Raw genomic sequence first — 23,073 nt, forward strand, 5'->3', positions numbered from 1 at the left:
GGCGCGCACCGAAGCACCGCTTCTCTGGCCATGCTGAGGCCGCGGCCCACATACAGCAACTAGAAGGATGTGCAACTATGACATACAACTATCTACTGGGGCTTTGGGGAAAAAAAAAAAAGGAGGAGGATTGGCAATAGATGTTAGCTCAGAGCCAGTCTTCCTCAGCAAAAAGAGGAGGATTAGCATGGATGTTAGCTCAGTGCTGATCTTCCTCACAAAAAAATAAAATAAAATAAAAATAAAGCATCAAATTACTATGTTTTGTATAGGCAAAATTAAAATCTACAAGGTTCCATTTCTGGAAGAAGCATGGTGATGACCTAGGCCCAAATCTTCCCACTTCTCTTAAAAAATCATACAGAGCAACAAAGGAGAATGAATACCCACCCCATACACAAACATCCCACACACAGACTATATCTTTAGTGAATTCAGGAGACCGAGAAAACCCACCAATTTCAAATTATGTGAAAGTGAAGCTCAAAACACCACAAATCAAGAAACCACAACTGCAAGACAGAAGCAGCACAGATGACTTAAATGTAAAAAATGAAATTGCCAAGTACTAGAACAAAACATGGGTGAATGCCTTACTAACTTCGGAGTGAGGGAGACCCTTCTAACTATGGCTCAAAACCCCAAAGTCATCAAAAACATTGGGAAATTCAATTTCACAAAAACAAAGAAAGAAACTGCTATATAGCAAAAAACACCACAAAGTCAAAAAGACTGTGTAACTCATATCAGAGACTATTCGCCCTACTTTTTAAAGAAGTCTTAAAAATTGAGAAGATAAAGGCAACCAACCCAAAAGAAAAATGGACAATACAATAGTCAGTTCACAGAGAATAATAAGCCCTTAAACATTTAAAAGCATGCTCACTTTGCTCAGAATACACTAAAAACTACAATGAGATGCCAGTTTTCATCCATCAGATTGGTAAAAATCCAAAAGATTAACAACATAGTCTGTTGACATAGCTGTGAAGAAACCATTATGTTTACGCATTGCTGGTGGGAATGCAAAATGATACTATCCGATGGAGAAGAATCCAGCCATATCTACCTACCACAGATGCATTTATCCACTGATCCAGCAACCTCACTTCTGGCAATCAACGTCCCTCTGCCCACAGACCTGCATGTGTATAATATTATTCATTGTAGCACTGTTTTAACAGCCAGAGCATGGAAACAAGCCAAGTGTCCATAAGCGGTTAAATTAAGGAACAGTCACACAACAGAACACTCTATGATCATTTAAAAAAAAAAGAAAATGAAAAAGATCTATTAAGTATATATATGGATGGGCCGGCCCTGTGGCTTGGTGGTTAAGTGCGCGCGCTGCGATGCTGGCAGCCTGGGTTCGGATCCCGGGTGCGCATTGAGGCACCACTTCTCTGTCAATCCTGGGGCCGAGTCCCACATACAGCAACTAGAAGGGTGTGCAGCTATGACATACAACTACCTACTGGGGCTTTGGGGGCAAAAAATAAAATAAATAAAATCTTTAAAAAAAAAAAAAAAAAGTATATATATGGAAATATCTCTAGCCAGAATTTTTTTAAAAAGCAGGATAAAAGAGGCAAGATAGTGTACATAGTATCCTGCCTTTTGTGTAAGCAAAGTAGAGTATTGGAATGAGAATATATAATATTTGTATTTAGTTATATTTGCATAAAGAAACACCTGAAGGAGAAAAAGAAACTAGTAATACTGGTTACCTACAGAGGGCAGTGGGCAGGAACAGGACAGGGGATAGCAGGGGTAGGAGTAGGATTATATAAGATTTCTCTAAATGTAGGATTTTGTAGATTTGACTTTTAAAACATGTAACTATATTATCTATTCAAAAATTAAAACAAAAATTGTTTACTTAAAAAGATGTCTGATTATCTTAATTATATTTCAATTTTTTAAATTATACAAGTTTAATGGACAAATATACCAACATGAAACAGAGATAACTTCTAAGTATATATATATGTAACATTCCTGTAATAGATTTACTAACACAATCTATTAACCTAAATAGAATTTTCATAATAGGCAAGAACTTTGATATGAAGGTTATTCTTTGAAGGTACGGGTATAGTGGAAAGCATCCTCACCTGGAAATCAGGAATAATGAGTTTCATTTTGTGAAGGAACTCACCTACTGTGTGACCTGTAACAAGTCACTTCCTCACCTCACTCACCTTCATTTGTTCTTACAATTAAAACAACTGAACTCTAAAATGGTTCCTTCATCTCTAACATTCTGTTATTGTGTGGACAACTCTGCTCGGGTTCAGGCCTGAGCTTCTTAAACTTTCCTTTCCTTCCATTGCTGCACTGAGGTGAAGGCTGGAACTGAGTCCCAGATAGGAAAGCAAAGACAGGATGCAGTTTGCACCCAGCACAAAAATTATTGGGATCAACTCTATTTATCCTCAGGCAAAAGCCCAACTTATATCAAAAATTAAGGATAAATTAAAGAACTATGTTTGATAATTTTAAATTAAGACAGTGAATTAGTGTACTTCAGAGGGAACCACCTAAGCACCTTTTTCTTTCTTTTTTTTTTTTGTGAGGAAGATCAGCCCTGAGCTAACATCCCTGCTAATCCTCCTCTTTTTGCTGAGGAAGACCGGCCCTGAGCTAACATCTATTGCCAATCCTCCTCCTTTTTCTTCCCAAAGCCCCAGTAGATAGTTGTCTGTCATAGTTGCACATCCTGCGAGTTGCTGTACGTGGGACGCGGCCTCAGCATGGCCGGAGAAGCGGTGCATTGGTGCGCGCCCGGGATCCAAACCCAGGTCGCCAGTAGCAGAGCGCACACACTTAACCGCTAAGCCAAGGGGCCGGCCCCCTAAGCACCGTTTTCCATTGGGAGCAACTGAAAGAGTTTAATTTTAACAGGAACAGCTAGTTCTCTGAGTTTTGTTTTTTTTTTTAAACCTACTTAAATCTCCTGAGAAGCGAATTGGGAAAGAGGAGGAAATACACAGTGGGAAGCTTCAAATAAGTTAAATCACATAAACAACGTCCAGAATCTTTACAATGACCAGCTGAAAGTCATTTTTAATTTTTTATAATTAAAATAGCCAATAAATTAAACTCCAACAAAATTATTCAATACATTTCCTTAAACATATATATATATCCCATAAATTGTGTCAGGATATTTTTTCCAAATATTCATGATAGACAACCATCCCTTCAGATTTAGTTAAAAAAATTAACTCCAATAAAACAACAAAATTATCCAGTTTTCTGATTATTAAAAAAATCAATCTGAAAATATAAAAAAATTTGAAAATAGCCTTCTAAATGTGTGTCTTGAAGAATATTTAAATTTATAACAAAACAAGAATGTGTTTCATTTGAGAACTTAAATCTGACTAGTCATTTAAATTGTGATCTAATCTGACGTTGATGTCTAATTCTTCCACCTGGGCAGCAGGGAGAGGAGAGATGTAAGAGAGCTACATTCTAATCTTCCATAGGGTGAAGTCAATAAACAAATGTCTCAACTGAAAAATCAAGAAAGAGCCATAAAAATATGTTATTTAAAAACATGGAGATACGGGCTGGCCCGGTGGCACAAGTGGTTAAGTGCACGCGATCCGCTGCAGCGGCCCAGGGTTCGCCAGTTCGGATCCCGGGAGCGCACCAATGTACCACTTGTCAAGCCATGCTGTGGCAGCATCCCATATAAAGTGGAGGAAGATGGGCATGGATGTTAGCCCAGGGCCAGTCTTTCTCAAGGAAAAAGAGGAGGATTGGCAGATGTTAGCTCAGGGCTGATCTTCCTCACACACACAAAAAATAATAAATAAATAAAAATAAAAATATGGAGATAAATAAAGAAGAAATAGCTGTAAGATTTGAAACAGGCTGCCTCTGGACAGGAGTCAGAGGCCAAAGAAGAGTAAGGCAGGGGAATGCTGTTTGGTTTGGTTTTGAAGAATACACCTGCAAAACTATTTGACATTTAAAACTATGTATAGGATGAGATGGAATAACAGAGACCAGGTTTACCTTCCCACCTAAAACCAAAAAGAAGACAAAATACATGAAACAAATGGTTTTCAGGACACTAGACACTCAACAATGAAGAACAGTTATCCCTGAGACAGAGGAAAGAAACAAAGTGGGTATGATTGCACTAGCTTACTACCTTGAGGGTTTCCAAGCTGTGACACAGGTAGTGGGCCTGGAGGAACCCTTGAGTTGAGGAGATGGACCTAAGAGTCTGGGGAGATCAAGACATCTAGAGTTTTCAGGACAGAGTCCCAGAGAAGAGAGAGCTGCACAGAGAGAGACCTCCAGAGATCTGTGGAGGGTTTCTCTTAAGTAGTCAGCAGAGTACTGGTTTGCCCATGAGTGTGTGGAAACTATGTGAGGCCTGGGAAAGAATGAACCGTCTGAAAGGATCAGAAGGAACAGTGCTTAGAACAAGCTAGAAATAGTGCCTGTCTCTAACAGCCAGAATGGAAAACCTCACATTCATGGGGCATCGAGTACGATACTCTGACAGGTCTTGCCTCTGTTATTAGTAACTAGACCTAGAATAAATGCCACTCTCTGATCTCATCTAACAAATCTTAAAAGCAACACCCTGAAAGATCAAACTGTCTCCCAGCAACATAACTGAATCCCTGAAAAAACTCAAGAATAATTACAGGAATACAATTTCCAGCACCCAACAAGGTAACAATCACAATGTCTGACATTCAAGCAAAGATTACCAGGCATGCAAAGAAGCAGGAAAATACACTCGATAACGCAGAAGGAAAAAAAAATTAAAACAGACCAAGAACTGACACAGATGTTGGAATTAGCAGACAAAGACATTAAAACAGTTATTATAATTGCACTCTGTATACCTTAAAAGTTACGTAGAGATGTAGAGGATAGAATAAAGACCCAAATTGAGCTTCAAAAGCTGATATTACGACAACTAAAAAGAAAAATACATCGGATGGGATTAACAGGAGACTGGACATGGCAGAAGAAAAGATTAGTGAACCCGAATGCACAGCAATAGAAACTATCCAAAATGAAACAGAGAGAAAAAGAATTAGAAGAACTACGGGACAACTTCAAGCTGCCTAGTATACGTGTAATTGGAGACCCAAGCAAGTGGGGGAGATATTTAAGAAATAATGGCTAAAATTTTTCCAAATTTGATGAAAACTACACACTCAGATCCAAGAAGCTCAATGAACACTGACAAAAAATATGAAAAAAACAACTCCAAGGTACAGCATATTCAAATTGCTCAGAACTAATGATAATAAGAAAAATTTTAAAGTAGAAAAACTCTTGTTCAGAACAGAGAACAAAAATAAGCATGACAGCAGAGTTCTCTTGGGGTAACAATGCAAGGAAGATGACATCTTCAAAGTAGTAAAAGAAAAAAACTGTCTACCTACCATTCTATGCCTAGCAAAAACGTCTTCAGAGCCAAACGGAAAATATTTTTCAGACATATGAAAGCTGAAAGAATTCATTACCCATAGATCTTCACTACAACAAATGCTCAATGACACCAGTTGGAAATATGGATCTAGACAAAGAAAAACAGAGCACCAGAAATGGCAACTATGTGTAAATATATAAGTTTTTTTCTTTTTCTTTTTTTTTTTTTAATTTTTTATTTATTTATTTTTTCCCCCCAAAGCCCCAGTAGATAGTTGTATGTCATAGTTGCACATCCTTCTAGTTGCTGTATGTGGGACTCGGCCTCAGCATGGCCGGGGAAGCAGTGCATTGGTGCACTCCCGGGATCCGAACCCGGGCCGCCAGCAGCAGTGCGCGTGCACTTAACCGCTAAGCCACGGGGCCGGCCCATAAGTTTTTTTTCTTATTATTTAAATCTCTTTAAAAGATAATGGGCTATTTTAACAAAAATAATAACAATGTATTGTGGGGTTTATAACAGGTAAAATATATGACAACCATAGTACAAAGACTGGGAGAGGAGAAAAGGAAGTAAGATTCTTACACTGTATGTGAAGTAGTATAATGTCCCTTAAAGGTAGACCTTGATAAAGTTAAAGTGCATACAACGAACCTTAAAGCAACCACTAGAATAGCAAAACAGAGGTTACAGCTAATAAGCCAACAAAGGAGATTAAAGGAATCATAAAAAATATTCAATCCAAAAGAAGGCAGAAAAGAAAAAGGGGAAAAAACCAGATGAGACAAATAAAAAACAAACAGCAAGATGACAGACTTAAACCTAATCATATCAATAACTGTATTAAATGTAAATGGTCTAAACACCCCAATTAAAAAGTAGAAATTATCAAATTGGATAAAAAAAGCAAAATCCACCTATATACTGCTTACAAGAAATACACATTTAATATAAAGATATAAACAGGTTAAAAGTGAAAGGAGGGAAAGGTTACACTAAGCTAACATTAATTAAAAGAAAGCTGAAGTGGCTACATTAAGAGCAAAGCAGATTTCAAAACATAGAACTTCATCAGTGATAGTCATTTCATACTGATAAAGGAGTCAATTCATAAAGAGGACATAGAAATCCTAAATGTTTATGCAATTAATAACAGAGCTTCAAAATATATGAAGCAAAACCTAATATAATTGCAAGGAAAATAGAGAAATTCACAATTACAGTCAGATATTTCAATATCCCTCTTAATAATTGCAAGATAAAGTAAACAGAAAATCAGCACAGATATAAAAGACTTGAACAATACTATCAACTTGACCTGACATTTATAGAACACTGCACCCAACCACAGAATACAAATTCTTCTCAAGTACATACAGAATCTACCAAGAGAGATCATAATCTAGGACAATAAAATAATAGGATTCAAGTCATACAACATATGATATTTGATCATAATGGAACTAAAATAGATATCAATAACAAAGATCTCTGGAAGATCTCTAAATATTTGAAAACCAAATACACTTCAAAATAACATAATGTCAAAGAAGAAATTAAAAGGGAAATTAGAAAGTATTTTGAGGGCCGGCCCTGTGGCTTGGTGGTTAAGTGCGCGCGCTGCGATGCTGGTGGCCCGGGTTCGGATCCCGGGTGCACATCGAGGCACCACTTCTCCGTTCATCCTGAGGCCGAGTCCCGCATACAGCAACTAGAAGGATATGCAGCTACGGCATACAACTATCCACTGGGGCTTTGGGGGGAAAAATAAAATAAATAAAATCTTTAAAAAAAAAAAAAAAGAAAGTATTTTGAGGGGCCGGCCCCGTGGCTTAGCGGTTGAGTGTGCGCACTCCACTGCTGGCGGCCCGGGTTCAGATCCTGGGCATGCACCGACACACCACTTCTCCGGCCATGCTGAGGCCGCGTCCCACATACAGCAACTAGAAGGATGTGCAGCTATGATGCTATGCCATACAACTATCTACTGGGGCTTTGGGGGGAAAAAAAATAAAATTATTAAAAAAAAAAAAAGTATTTTGAATGGAATAAAACTTAAAACATAACGTCAGAATTTACCGGATGCTGTTAAAGCAGTGCTTAGGGGTAAATTCATAATATTTAGCCTCTAATTTTAGAATAGAAGAAAGGTCTCAAATCAATGAACTTAGCATCCACCTAAAAAAATAAGAAAAAGAACATATTAAACCCAAAATAAACAGAAGAAAAGAATTATTAAAGATCAAAGCATACATCAATAGTATACCAAACATAAAAAGAAAAATCAATGAAACCAAAAGCTGGTTCTTTGAAAAGATCAATAAAATTGATAAACCTCTAGTCAGAATGATAGAGAAAAAAAGAGAGAACACAAATTACCAATATCGGGTATGAGAGAGGTGACATCACCACAGATCCTACAGATGCTAAAAGATAATAATGGAATGTTGTATTTATTTTACTCAATTTTACTCAATCTGATAATTTCTGCCTTTTAATTAGGATATTTAGACTATTTACTTTTATATAGGTCAAGAAATTCAACAAATTAAATGACATGGTCAAATTCCTTGAAACACACAGTCTACTAAAGCTCACTTAAGAGGAAGTAGATTACCTGAATAATCCTATACGTATCTGTTAAAGAAATTGCAATGGTAGTTTAAAACCTTTCCATAAAAATAATGTATCAGGCCCAGATGGCTTCACTGGTAAACTCTACTAAACATTTAAGGAAGAATTAATACCAATTCCACACAAATTCTTGCAGAAAATTTAAGAAGGAACACTTTCTAACTCATTCTATGAGGCCAGGATTACTATGATACCAAAATTAGACAAAGATAAGAAAAGAAAATTAAAGACCAATATCCCTCATAATATAGATGTAAAAACTCTAAACAAAATCAAATCAAATCAAATGCTAAATCAAGTGGATTTAGCAAGTCAAATCCTACAATATATAAAAAGTATAAATAGATCATGATGACATAAGAATTACCCAAGAAGTCCTAGACTGGCTTAGCATTCAAAAATCAATGAATGTAACTGACCACGTTAACCAATGAAAAAAGTAAATCCATACGATCATCAATAGACACAGAAAAACACATCTGACAAAATTCACCTTCTATTCTTGATCAAAATTCTCAGCAAACTAAGAATAGAAGTAAACTTCCTCATACTGATAAAAAAGAATCTACAAAACACCTACAGCTAACATAATACTTAATGGTGAAAGACAACGCTTTCTCCCTAACATCAGTAATAAGACAAAAATGACTAGTAAGGCTGAATACTTTTCCTCATGTATTGGCCATTTGTTTTCCTCCTACAGTGAACAGTCTCTTCTCATCCAATGCCTGCTTTCCTACTGGAGTATTTTTCCTTGAAAAAAATAATTTCAATAATAACAATAAAAAATATAAAAAATTAGTATTCCTTGTAAAGAAATTCAGTAAATATTCAAGATATAAACCCTTTGTCATCCTATCTTTTGTAATTATTTTATTCTACTTTAAGTTTACATACCTTTCTATTTTTAACATACGAATTTTTTATTTCAATGTAATCAAATATTCATTATGAATTATTCCAATCTATTTATGCAGCCCCGTCCTCTTTGTTTTTATTTATTTATTTGTGTGTGAGCAAGATTAGCCCTGAGCTAACATCCGTTGCCAATCCTTCTCTTTTTTGCTGAGGAAGATTGGCCCTGGGCTAACATTCGTGCCTATCTTCCTCTACTTTATATGGGACGACGCCACAGCATGGCTTGACAACAGTGTGTCGGTCCACACCCAGAATCGAACCTGTGAACCCCAGGCCGCTGAGGCAGAGAGCGTGAACTTAACCGCTATGCCACTGGGCCGGCCCCTATTTTTATTATTTTTGATGGTTTCATTTTCTAACTTTTTAAACAAATCTGGAATTTATTTTAGTGAAATTCTAATTTTATTTGACTTGGTGGAGGAAGCCTTCTCCTTTTATGGGGTCAGTGATTTGATAATTCTTTGTCTTTTTCTAGAACTATTATTGTCTCTCATTTAAAGTAATTGAATTTTTCTGATTTCATTGTGCTTTTCTACACATTTTCACAAGAAAATAAAAATCACTATCAAGAGGTAATTACTATTGAGAAGATGGCAGAGTGGGAAGCACCAGGAATCTATCCCCCAACCTAGACTACAATTGCACCAGCAGAACATGTCTTATGTAACTATTTTGGAATTCAGAAGTCTACTGAAGGCTTGCAACTTCCAGGGGAAGGCTTCCATGTGAATTTCTGTCAATTTCAGCTCCTAGCACAGTAGCAGCTACCCATCCCCCACCCCTCAGCCAAGTGGCAGGCAGCAGGGCACCCATTCACAGAGCAGCCTGCACACAGTTTCAGGGAACTGAGGCAGGCAAACAGGACCCTGTCCTCCAAATATTGGAGGATCTGTGCTCCGAATGCTGCTTTTGATCACAGAGGCTCAGACAAAGAGGCAGGTGGCCATTGCCATTGCACTTCTTCCATCATTGCAAGCCCCAAGCCCTCTGCTGAACTGATTTCCAGGGATTTAAAGGGCTGGCATCCTTTTTCCCCTTTTGGAAGACAGACATTAAAGATCAGGACATTCAAAAACAACTGTAGGGCCGACCCTATGGCTTAGTGGTTAAGTGCGTGCACTCCGCTGCTGGCGGCCTGGGTTCGGATCCCGGGCGCACACCGACGCACGGCTTCTCCGGCCATGCTGAGGCCACATCCCACATACAGCAACTAGAAGGATGTGCAGCTATGACATACAACTATCTACTGGGGCTTTGGGGGAAAAAAATAAATAAAATAAAATAACATAACCAAATCAAAACAAAACAAACAAAAAAAACAACTGTAAATACAGGGCAAATCAGAAAGTGATCGTGCATGCCCGGGGAAAGGCTCAGAAAAGACCCGAGAAGACCTTAAATTTATACCTCACGTTGATCCTCAGCACAGAGACAGCCTACAATCAACAACAACAAAACAATAACAAAAATACAGCAAACCCTGGGCAGGGGAAGGGAGGATCCAATCAGCGTTACCACATTATTAGATTCAAATGTCCAGTTTTCAACAAAAAAATCACAAGGCAGACAAAGAAACAAGAAAGTATAGGGGCCGGCCCTGCGGCTTAGCGGTTAAGTGCGTGCACTCCGCTACCTGCGGCCCGGGTTCGGATCCCAGGCGCGCACCAACGCACCGCTTCCCTAGCCATGCTGAGGCCGTGTCCCAAATACAGCAACTAGAAGGATGTGCAGCTATGACATACAACTATCTACTGGGGCTTTGGGGAAAAAAAAAAGGAGGAGGATTGGCAATAAATGTTAACTCAGAGCCGGTCTTCCTCAGCAAAAAGAGGAGGATTAGCGTGGATGTTAACTCAGGGCTGATCTTCCTCACAAAAAAAAAAAAAAAAAGAAAAAAGAAAGTACAGCCCAAAGGAAACAAATCAACAGAAATTGTTCCTGAAAAAGACCAGAGGGCAGATATACTAGACAAAGACATTAAAACAACTGTCTTAAAGATGCTCAAAGAACTAAAGGAAGATGTGGAGAAAATCAAGAAAATGATGCATGAACAAAATGTAAATCAATAAAGAGACAGAAAACCTAAAAGGAAACCAAAAACAAATTCTGTAGTAGGCCGGCCCGGTGGCGCAGCCATTGAGTGCGCCCGCTCCACTTTGTCGGCCCCGGGTTCGCTGGTTCGGATCCTGGGCCTGCACTGACGCACCGCTTGTCAAGCCATGCTGTGGCGGCGTCCCATACAGAGTGGAGAAAGATAGGCACGGATGTTGGCACAGGGCCAATCTTCCTCGGCAAAGAAGAGGAGGATTGGCATCGGATGTTAGCTTGGGGCTGATCTTCCTCATAAACAAAAAAAAGAAAAAAAGAAATTCTGAAGCTGAAGAGTACAACTGCAATGAAAAACTCACTAGAGGGATTCAAAGGTAGATCTGAGTAGGCAGAAGAACCAATGAACTTGAAGACAGGACAATGGAAATTATTGAGTCTGAGGAACAGAAAGAAAAAAGACTGAAGTAAAGTGAACAGAGCCTAAGGGACCTGAGAGGGACACCATCAAGCAGACCAACGTATGCACTGGGGAGTCCCAGAAGGAGAAGAGAGAAGGGAGTAGAAAGAATATTTGAAGAAATAATGGCTGAAGACTTGCCAAATTTGATGAAAGACATGAATATAAACACCCAAGAAGCTCAACAAACTCCAAGTAAAATGAACCCCAACAGACCCACACCAAGACACACTGTAATCAAACATTTGAAAGACAAAGACAAAGAGAGAATCTTGAAAGTAGCAAGAGAGAAGTGACTCATTACATGCAAAGGATCCTCCATAAGATTATAAACAGATTTCTCACCAGAAACTTTGAAGGCCAAAAAGCAATAGGCCAATATATTCAAAGTGCTAAATTAAAAAACTGTCAACCAAGAATCCTGTGTCTGGCAAAACTGTCCTTCAAAAGTGAAGGAAAGGGGCCAGCTTGGTGGCACAGTGGTTAAGTTTGCATGCTTCTCTTTGGCGGCCCGGGGTTCACCAGTTTGGATCCTGGGCATGGACCTATACACTGCTTGTCAAGCCATGCTGTGGTGGTGTCCCACATACAAAATAGAGGAAGACTGGCACAGATGTTAGCTCAGGGACAGTCTTCCTCACAAAAAAAAAAAAAATGTGAGGGAGAAATTAAGACATTCCCAGATAAACAAAAGCTGAGGGAGTTCGTTACCACCAGACCTGTCCTGCAGGAAATGTTCACGGGAGTCCTGCAGGGTGAAATGAAAGGACACCAGACGGTAACTCAAAGTCCTATGAAGAAATAAAGATCTCAATAAAGGTAAATAAATGGGCAATTATAAAAACTAGTATTATTTTAACAGTGGTTTGTAACTCCATTTTTTGTTTTCTACATGATTTAAGAGGCAGAAAATAACAAGTGATAGTGAGGATGTGAAGAAATTGGAGCCCTTGTGCAGGCACTATGGAAAACAGTACGGCAGTTCCTCAAAAAATTAAAAATAGAATTACCATCCAGGAATTCCACTTCTGGGTATATACCCAAAAGAACTGAAAGCAGAGTCTTGAAGAAATGTTTGTACACCCACGTTCACAGCAGCATTATTCACAATAGCTAAAACATGGAAGCAACCCAAGTGCCCATTGATGGATGAATGGATAAGCAAAATGTGGTATATACTTACAATGAGATTATTAAAAAAGGAAGGAAATTCTGACATATGCCACAACATGAACGAACCTTGAGGACATTATGCTAAGTGAAATAAGCCAGTCATAAAAAGACAAATACTGAATAATTCCACTTAGATACTTAGTCCAAAATCATACAGACAGAAAGTAGAATGGTAGTTGCCAAGGGAATATAGACTTGTTTAACAGGTATAGAGTTTCAGTTTTATAAGATGTAAATAGTTATGGAGCTGGATGGTGGTGATGTTTGCGCATTATGAATGCATTTAATGCCACTGAACTCTACAGTTAAAATGGTTAAGATGGTACATTTTATGTTGTGTGTATTTTACCACAGTAAAAAAAGAAGAGATAATCACTGTTAAATAATGTTACATATTCAACTCAATTTGACAAATACTTATTGAGGGCCAACTAAAAGTTAGGCACTAGGAATATAACAGAATAGAACAAATATGGTCTCTATCTTCATGGAGTTTACTTATGGCCTGGCAATAAACACAGAAATTATTCTAAAAACTACTAGTGTAGTGAGTGCTATCAAAGGAGTATAGACTATATGCTTTACACATTTTAAAAACAAAAGGTGCATAGGAATAATCTTAAGAAAGCACATTTCTCATTAATATTATTTCTAGGTATTTATTATTTTTAACCTATTGTAAGTGGAATCTTTTTCCATTACATTCTCTAATTTTTCCCCCTTTCCTCAAACAAGCTTGTGACATTGTGATACAATAAGAAATATGTATTTTGGTCTTCATCCACAGTTTTTGGCACACAGCTTCTAAAACCATGTAATTTCCTAAGTGATAAAGAGAGAGAATAAGGTATCTTTTCTTACTCATAACAAGCCCATTTCAACCATACCCGAGTTTGTATTAATGCAGTGACTTTTAGAAAGCCCCTAAGGTTGGGGATGGTTGCCAGAGTAATGAACGATGTGATCAGAGAGTTGGAACTTTCAGCACCCCACCCCACCCCGCTTTGGGGAGGGGAAAGGGGCTGGAGGTTGAACTAATCACCAATGATTTAATCAGTCGTGTCTAAGTAAGGAGGCCTCCACAAAAACCCAAAAGGACGGGATTTGGGGAGTTTGTGTTGGTGAACATGTGGAGGTGCTAGGAGGATGTCACGCCCTGAGAGGGTGTGGAAGTTCTGCACCCCTTCCCCCCTACACCTCTTCCACCTGGCTGTTTCTGAGTTATCTCCTTTGTAATACACCAGTAATGTAATAAGTAAACTGTTTCTCTGAGTTCTGTGAGCCACTCTAGCAACTTAATCTAATTGAATCCAAGGAGCGGGCCGTGAGAATCTCCAATTTATATCCAGTTGGTCAGAAGCACAGGTAACTACCTGGGCTTTCAACTGGTATCTGAGGTGTATGTGTGACAGGGGGCAGTCTTGTGAGACTGAGCCCTTACCCTGTGGGATCTGACGCTAACTCCAGGTACATAGTGTCAGAACTAAACTGAACTGTGGGACACCCAGCTGGTGTCCACAGAAAATATGAGAATTGCTTGGTATGGGGAAAAAAAATCCCACACTTCTAGTCACAGAAGAGCTAGAAGTATGACTGTTGTATGTAGAAAAAAACAGAGGAGAGTTTTTTCCTTTACAGAGAGCTACCATCAATTTCTTCAGTATTGAAAAAACTGAAAGAATAACCTGGTTCCTAGACCCCCAAAATCACTACTTTTAGTAAGACTAACAAATCAAACTGAATCCAAAAGGTAGAATTCGGGATCTATAAAGAGATTTTCAATTGAGTACTACAACCTATAAAAAGCATTTTACCTTCATTATAGGGCATTGGATTGCCAATCTTTAATCCAACTGCTTCAGCTGATTTCAAAACTTCTAACTCCATCAAAATAACTACTTTCCTACAAAGGCAAAGGAACAGAAACAAGTTAGAAAAAATAATTCAGAAGCCCTTCAAATGACAAGCTACTTAAAAAGCTTTCCCCTATTAATCATTTTGATAAAACTATTTCCCTTTGTCAACTGTTTTTCATTACTAAATAACTTGAGAAATATAAATATTTCCCTTAATCTTTCACTGCATCATTATCAAGGCTTTTTATGACTGCAGGGTTTTCATTTCTCATTGAGTCCCTTAATTAAAATGCATTGCTTTTATTGCATACCATATCTTCAAGGAGCAAACGACATGATAAGAATTTAGATTATTAAACACAAGAATATGTGGCACAACAAGAGATGATCTATTTTCAGAAACATACTTATCTAAACAATTACCTTTTCCTAGTGAAAACCAATATGACTGTAGATATTTTTAAAATGTAATTATTATCTAAGAACTGACAGTTTTTTGACCTATCTTTAACTCTGATTAAAACCTTTCAATAACTTCCCAAGGACCTTAGGCCAATAATAACAACCTTTCCCAAGCCTTCTGTTATACCCTTTTCTATAGCCACGATTTCTTTCCTTCAGATCACTTCTCTCAGGTTTAACTGATATATAGTTTAATTGTATGTTCATTATTTGATTATTTATTCATTTATATATATATCACATTTTTAAGTATGTATTCATTATTTGACATTATCTGTTTCTCCTACTAGACTGTACTTTTAATGAATGCAGGTATCCTCCAGTGCTTAATGCACAGCTGGGCCATAGCTGTTACTCAATACACACTTGAATAAGAACATCACCATCAGGATGGTATTTTAAAGAGAACTGCAACATGAAGAAGGAATTGGAGGGGAACACAACTGGAGGCAGGGAGACCAACAGAAGAGAGTAACTGATGGTGGCCTGAATTAGGGTAATGGCAATAGAGACTTTAAAAAAGTGGATGGTTTGGAGCAATATTTAAGCAATAATAAACCCAACTTCATCGTGTTGTATTCTTTAAATGGTCTGAGTGCTGTATTTTGACATCCAATTGATCAGTCTGTGCTTCTTTTATCAGGTTTTCATATGAAGGTTATATTATGTCAATAAAATAAGCTTGAAAATATTTGTTCCTGAAAATTAAGATACAGATTCCCTATAAAAACTGATATTTAGTGGTGGATATTTAACTACCTTCCAAAATTATCCAAATTACTCTAGAACATAGAAAAATGGAAGTCATCAATTATTTAGCATTACCCTAATACCAAAACCTAGGAGAAAACACACTAAAAAAAATCCACTAATTTTATCTTGTAATATATACCCTAAATAAAATATTAGCAAGATGAATCCAGCAGCACATCAAAAGAATACACCAATACTAACTTACAGAAAACACAGATGACAAGGACACATCATGACTTTATAGGGATACAATCAGCAAAATCCAGACTGTGGGAAACTACATGAAGACAAAGAACAAATGACCTGGTTTCTTCATTTTTTTTTTTTTTTGTGAGGAAGATTAGCCTTGAGCTAACATCTGTTACCAATCCTCCTCTTTTTGCTGAGGAAGATTGGCCCTGGGCTAACATCCGTGCCCATCTTCCTCTACTTTATATGTGGAACACCTGCCACAACATGGTTTGATAAGCAGTTGCCTAGGTTTGTGCCCGGGATCTGAACCTGTGAACCCTGGGCCCCCAAAGTGGAGCACACAAACTTAACCACTATGCCACCGGGCCGGCCCCTGACCTGGTTTCTTCAACAATTAACAGTAAGGGAGGAAAAAGATGTGGAAGAGGAATCTACAGATTCAAAGAGACTTAAAAGAACTATCAACCTACTATAGTGTGAACTTGACTCTGGATCCTGATTCAGATAAATTATTTACACACACACAGACACAGACAAATAATTGGAAACTGAACGCTGATAGGATATTTGATATTTTAGGCGTAAAAACAGTACTTTTTTAAAAGAGCTCTTATCTTTTTTTTTTTTTTTTAAAGATTTTATTTATTTTTTTTATTTTTTCCCCCCAAAGCCCCAGTAGATAGTTGTATGTCATAGCTGAACATCCTTCTAGTTGCTGTATGTGGGACTCGGCCTCAGGATGGACGGAGAAGTGGTGCCTCGATGCGCACCCGGGATCCGAACCCGGGCCACCAGGATTGCAGCGCGTGCACTTAACCACCAAGCCACAGGGCCGGCCCAAAAGAGCTCTTATCTTTTAAAGATATATATACTAAGATATTTATGGATGAAATAATATGATGTCTGAGATTTGCTTCAAAATTATAGAGGAGGGTCAGGGATGGCCCAGTGGGGTAGCGGTTAAGTTCACACGCTCTGCTTCGGCGGCCTGAGGTTTGCAGGTTCGGATCCCGGGCGTGGACCGACGCACCACTTGTCAACCCATGCTGTGGCGGCGTCCCATATAAAGTAGAGAAGATGGGCACAGATGTTAGCCCAGGGCCAATATTCCTCACACACACACACACAAAAATTATAGAGGAGGGTGGATGAGGGAGTCATATAGATAAAACAAGATTGGATACCAGGTGATAATTTGAAGCTAGATGATGGCATTCACATATCATATTCTTGAATGAAAGACTTAGTACCAAATACTATATAAATTTAATGCAATTCTTTGCATTCCAACAAGGCTTTTGTTTGTTTTTTTGAACTTGACTATATAACTCTAGAATTTATATGGAAGAATACACATAAAAGTGTTAAAAATATTTGGAGGGGGGAATAAAAGAAGATATCACCTATAAGTTACTAAAATATTCTACAGATGATACTTTAACCAAAAACACTATGGCAGAAGTAATTATCTGTGTTGGTGAGGATGTGGAGAAACTAGAACCATCATACATTGCTAGTGGATATGTAAATTGGTGTAGGCACTTTGGAAAACAGTCTGGTAGTTTCTCAAAAATTTAACCATGAAGTTACCATTTGACCCACAATTCCACTCCTAGATAGATATATATAATAAATGGAAACATGTCCACACAAAAACTTATATGCAAATGTCCACAGCATTATTCATAAACAGCAAAAAGGCAGAAACAACCTAAATGTTCAAACAAATGGATAAACAAAACGTGACACATCCACGCAAAGGAACATAATTTGGCCATAAAAACGAACGCAGTGCTGATACACGCTACAACATGGATGAACCTTGAAAACATTTCGCTAAGTGACAGAGGCCAGTCACAAGGGATCATGTATTACATGACTTCACTTATATGAAATGTCCAGAATAAGCAAATCTAGAGACAAAAGTAGATTAGTGGTTGTCTAGGGCTGGGGAGGATGGGGAGTTTGGGGGTGACAGCTAAAGAGTACAGGGTTTATTTTTGCCAAAATTAATTGTGGTAATGGCTACACAACTCTGTGAATATACTAAAAACCATTTTATACGTCAAATGGATGGATCATATATGGCATGTGAATTATATCTCAATAAAGCTGTTACGAAAAAAAGAACAAAAAACTTCTACGGCACTGACACAGGAACAAACAGATCGATGGAGAAGATGACAAACTCAGAAAAGATTCAGATAAATGGAATACCAGTCTTTCTATATCTACTTTTGCCACCAACCATCAATTCTTCACCTAGCTATCAGAATAATCTTTTGGAAACTTTTTAAAACTTATTCCCCTGCTCAAAACCCTATGGCTTCCCATCACACTCAGAATAAAATCTAAACTCCTTACTGGGGCCTGAAGGCCCTCCATGATATCGGCTATCCATTTGGGAAAAATTAAGCTACATTCCTCCTTCATACCCTATATAAAAATCAACCTCAGATGAACTAAAGTCCAGTTTAAAAATCCACAGAAGTGTCTGAAGAACTAAAAAATATTTTTATAACCTGGTCAGGAAGCTTCCTAAGCAAGATATAAAATTCAGAAGCCATAAATAAAGAAAAAAATGGACAAATTTGACTACATTTTAAAAAAATTCTTTAATTCCACATCACAAGACACCATAAATAGACTATGATAAAGCGGGATGAAATATTTGAAACAGGTAACAAAGTGTTAATCAATATTCCCGGTTTACAAAGAGCTCCCACACACAAAAAAGTATATAATAAAAAGCTATTCAGAGAAGAACTACCAATAGTCAATAAATATATGAAAAGACACTTGATCTCACTAATATGGAAATTTAAATTAAAATAATGATGATACGCAATTACTTAAAAAATTAGTAATATGCAGTACATTGCAAGGTTAAGGGAAAAGAGGTATTTTTTTTTAAACAACAGCTTTATTGAGATATCATTCATATACCATAAGATTCACTCTTCAAAAGTATACTTCAGTGGTTTTTAGTATATTCACAGAGTTCTGCAACCATCACCACTATAGAATAACTTCAGAACATTTTTATCCCTCGGAAAGAAACCCTGTGCCCAATGGCAGTCATTGTCCATTCCCCCCACCCCTGGGAACCACTAATCTAACTTCTGTTTCTATGGATTTGACTATTCAGCAATGGGCACTCTTACACAGGTTCTTGGGTATGTTAACTGGTATATTTTCTACAAGAGATGTCCTTTGACCTCCACAATACTAATTCTAGTAACCTACTCTTCAGAAATAATAGCATGAGCACGTAAAGATAAATGCACAAGGATGACTGCTAAAGTCTTATATGGACTAAACCTAAATGACCATCAATATGGTAATGAGTAAATAAACTTGGACGTATACACACAGGTTCTCAGCACAGGTAGGAAAGAATACAAGGCATGCCACCATGCTGAGATGGTGGAATAAGGCAAAGCCCACAGGAGTGGAATTCTATCCCTGACTGGAGAGAATGAAGCCCAAGTTTTTGTACGCAACCCCAGCAAAGCTCTCCGCCCTCTCCCATAAACACGTCCTAGAAGACAGAAAAGTGGACAAAAAGCACCACTCAAACATTCAAAGGTAGCCTGGAGTGGAAGATAACAGGTCCCACATGGAAAGGCTGGCAAGGAAATGTACCTAGCCAATGATGTCAGAGCAAATATGAAGTGTGGACAGAACTGCCCAATTAAGCATCAACAAGATAAAAAGAAATGACATAGCAACAATGCGACACACAACAGTGTATAAAAATAAAAGAAAGAGAGGAGGCAGAGACAAAGAATCCAATCTAGAAGAAAGCAGAAGCCAAGAAAGGGAATAATACTTCCCAAGAGTGGTTTGCAAAATAATTAAGACTAAGAATTCAATAAAATAAAAGTCGAAAGATGAGATAAAACAAGAGATTGAGAAGAAAAGGGAGCTTGAAACGTTAAGGAAAAAACTGAGAACAAAATTTATACAATTACACATCTACACTTAAATTATAAACATCAAGGAACAGAACAGAGAAAGCTAAAAACTGAACTACCACTGAGGCCAGCCTAGTGTTAAGTTGGGTGCGCTCTGCTTCAGCAACCTGGGTTTGGTTCCTGGGCGCAGACCCACACCACTCGTCAGTGGCCATTCTGTGGCAGCGACCCACATACAAAATACAGGAAGATTGGCACAGATGTTAGCTCAGGGCAAATCTTCCTCAAACAAAAAGAGGAAGACTGGAGACAGATGCTAGGCGAATCTTCCTCAGCAAACAAAACAAAAACTGAACTACCATTATGTTGGAAATCTTGAGCTAATCCACTGCATGCATTAGAGAAAAGACTAAAGCAAACTGAAAACATATACGGAGGACAAAGTTATCCACAACATAGTAAAAAACTGGAGCTCAAATGAAATAGAAACAAGTAATAAGGAAGAACACACAGAAAAATTTCATTGAAAAGAAAGAACAGAATCTGCAGACTGAAAGGGCATGCATACCATGTACCAGGAAAAAAAAAAAAAAAAAAGATAAGAACAACTGACATTGAGACATAGCCTGGTTAAGTTACTGAACTTGAAACACAGAGAAAGAATTCTTCCACCTAACCCACAGACTCCATTCAAGTTTCATCAGCTGTCTCGGTGACGTCCTTAACAGCAAAAGGATTCAGTCTAGGATCACTTGTTATATTTAATTATCATATCTCTTTAGACTCCTTCAATCTGGAACAGTTTCTCAGTCTTTTACATTCATGTCTGAGATTTGAAAATCAGAGACCAGTTATTTTGTAGAATATCCCTCAATTTACCTGAGGCTTCCTCATGAATGGATACAGAGAATGCATTTTGGCAAGAATATAATATAGTGATGCTGTGTTCTTCTCACTGTATCCTATCTGGTAATACACTATTTCTATTTGTCCCATCACTGGTAATGTTAATGTTACTCATTAGAATAAGGTGCCATCTGCCAGGTTTCTCCACTGTAAAGTTGCCTCTTTTACTTTTACAATTAATAATTATATTATGGGGAATTACTTGAACTCTAAAAATAACCTGTTCCTCATCAACCACTTGCTTCAGCATCTGTGGTAGGCTGAATGACTCCCCAAAACACAGCCACATCCTAATCCCAGGAACCTGTGAATGTTACCTTATATGGCAAAAAGAGACTTTGCAGATGTGATTAAGCTAAGGATTGAAATGGCGAGATGATCCTGGATCATTCAATGGGCCCTAAAAGCAATCACATGTATCCTTACACCAGGGAAGCAGAGGCAGATCTGACAGAGAAGAGGAGGAGGTATTGTGACCACGGAGGCAGCGACAGGAGCGACATAGCCATAACCAAGGAATGCTAGCAAACACCAGAAGCTGAAAGAGGAAAAAGAATGCACTCTCCCATAGAGCTTCCAGAGGGAGTGTGGCCCTGCCCACAGCATGATCCCAGCCCAGTGAAACTGATTTCAACTCTGACTTCCAGAGAATCATTTCTGTTGTTTTAAACCAACAAGTTTGTGGTAATAGGTTCTAACAGCCACAGGAAACTTATGCAACACCTAATGATGTTTCCTGTATCAATTAATACTGTGATGGTTGCCAAATGGTGATTTTCTAATTTCATCATTCCTTCTACATTTGTTAGATGGCATTCTGTTGTAAGAAAAAGCTTTCTGTTCCCACCATGTATTCATTTATTCAGTATGGACTTAGGAATTCCTATTTTATTCACTAGGTTGCAATGTTACTATTTTTATTTATTTAGATTTTTAAATTGCCCTAGATTTGGCAAGCGTAAGACTCTGCAAGCCAGTTTCTCTGTCTTTTTGACATGGTCCCATCTCCCTTTGAGCACTTCTTTACCTTCTGGCACATTAAGATACTCCAGGTTCTTCTTGCAATTTCCAAGCCTGTAATAAGCCATCCTCCAAGAAGCCCTGCTTCCTTTTAGTGTAAAATAGCATTCAGAAACCAAGATCTGGGTGCTAAGTTGGCTCACAACTATTGAGGTGTTGCTGCTCCAAAGCCCTCTCAGTAGACAGTTCTAGGGAATACACATACACATAAACACACACACACACACACACGCACACAATATGTGTATACACATACACAATCCAGATCTGAATAAACATTTTTCCAAAGAAGACACACAGATGGCCAAGAGGTACATGAAAAGACGCTCTACATCATTAATCATCAGGGAAATGCAAATCAAAACTACAATGAGGTATCACCTCACATCTGTTATCAAAAAGACTAGAAATAACAAGTGTTGGCAAGGACGTGGAGAAAAGGGAACCCCTGCGCACTGTTGGTGGGAATGTAAATTGGTGCAGCCACTATGGAAAAAAGTATGGAGGTTCCTCAAAAATTAAAAATAGAACTACCATATAATCTAGCAATTCCACTTCTGTGTATTTATTCGAAGAAAATGAAAACACTAACTCGAAAAGATATAGGCATCCCCGTGTTCACTGAAGCATTATTTACAATAGCCAAGATATGGAAACAACCAAAGTGTCCATCAATGGATGAATGGATAAAGAAACTGTGGTGTGTATATACATATACACACATACATACAATACATACATACAATGGAATATTATTAAGCTGCAAAAAAGAATGAAATCTTGCCATTTGCAACAACATGGATGGACCTTGAGGGTATTATGCTAAGTGAAATGAGTCAGACAGAGAAAAACAAATACCATATGATCTCACTTATATGTGGAATATAATAAATAAATAAATAAATAATAATAATAACCCAAGCTCACAGACAGAACAGATTGGTGGTTGCCAGAAGTGGGGGTGGGGGTGGGTGGGAGAAACGGGTGAATTGTTTTGTTTTTTTAGCTTAAATAAATTGAATAAAAATAAATAAATAAATAATATATAAAACAAACCAAATATTTATATCTATATTTATTTCTTTATCTTTCTACCTACATTTATACTCCTGTGCTGCATAACGATGTTTCGGTCAACAATGGACTGCCTATATGATGGTGATCCCATAGGATTAGTACCACATAGCCTAGGTGTGTAGCAGGCTATATCATCTAGGCTTGTGTAAGTACACTCTATGATGTTCACATGATGATGAAATTGCCTAGCAACACATTTCTCAGAACATATCCTCATCATTAAGCATGACTGTACTGAAAGCCTTGACT

General features: G+C 37.9%; 1 protein-coding gene across 2 annotated transcripts in view; it reads right to left on the bottom strand.

Annotated features, from left to right (window-relative positions):
- Window positions 1-23,073, bottom strand: part of RPA1 (replication protein A1) — a 64,597-nt gene that overhangs the window by 23,261 nt on the left and 18,263 nt on the right. For both annotated transcript variants that reach the window (XM_087440654.1, XM_004433304.3), the window contains exon 5: window positions 14,456-14,544. In XM_087440654.1, coding sequence (XP_087296780.1) covers window positions 14,456-14,544 — 89 coding nt within the window. The remainder of the gene's footprint in view (window positions 1-14,455; window positions 14,545-23,073) is intronic.

This window comes from Ceratotherium simum, chromosome 16 (assembly GCF_057802395.1).
Source record: "Ceratotherium simum simum isolate JZ-2026a chromosome 16, ASM5780239v1, whole genome shotgun sequence".
Classification (NCBI taxonomy): domain Eukaryota; kingdom Metazoa; phylum Chordata; class Mammalia; order Perissodactyla; family Rhinocerotidae; genus Ceratotherium; species Ceratotherium simum.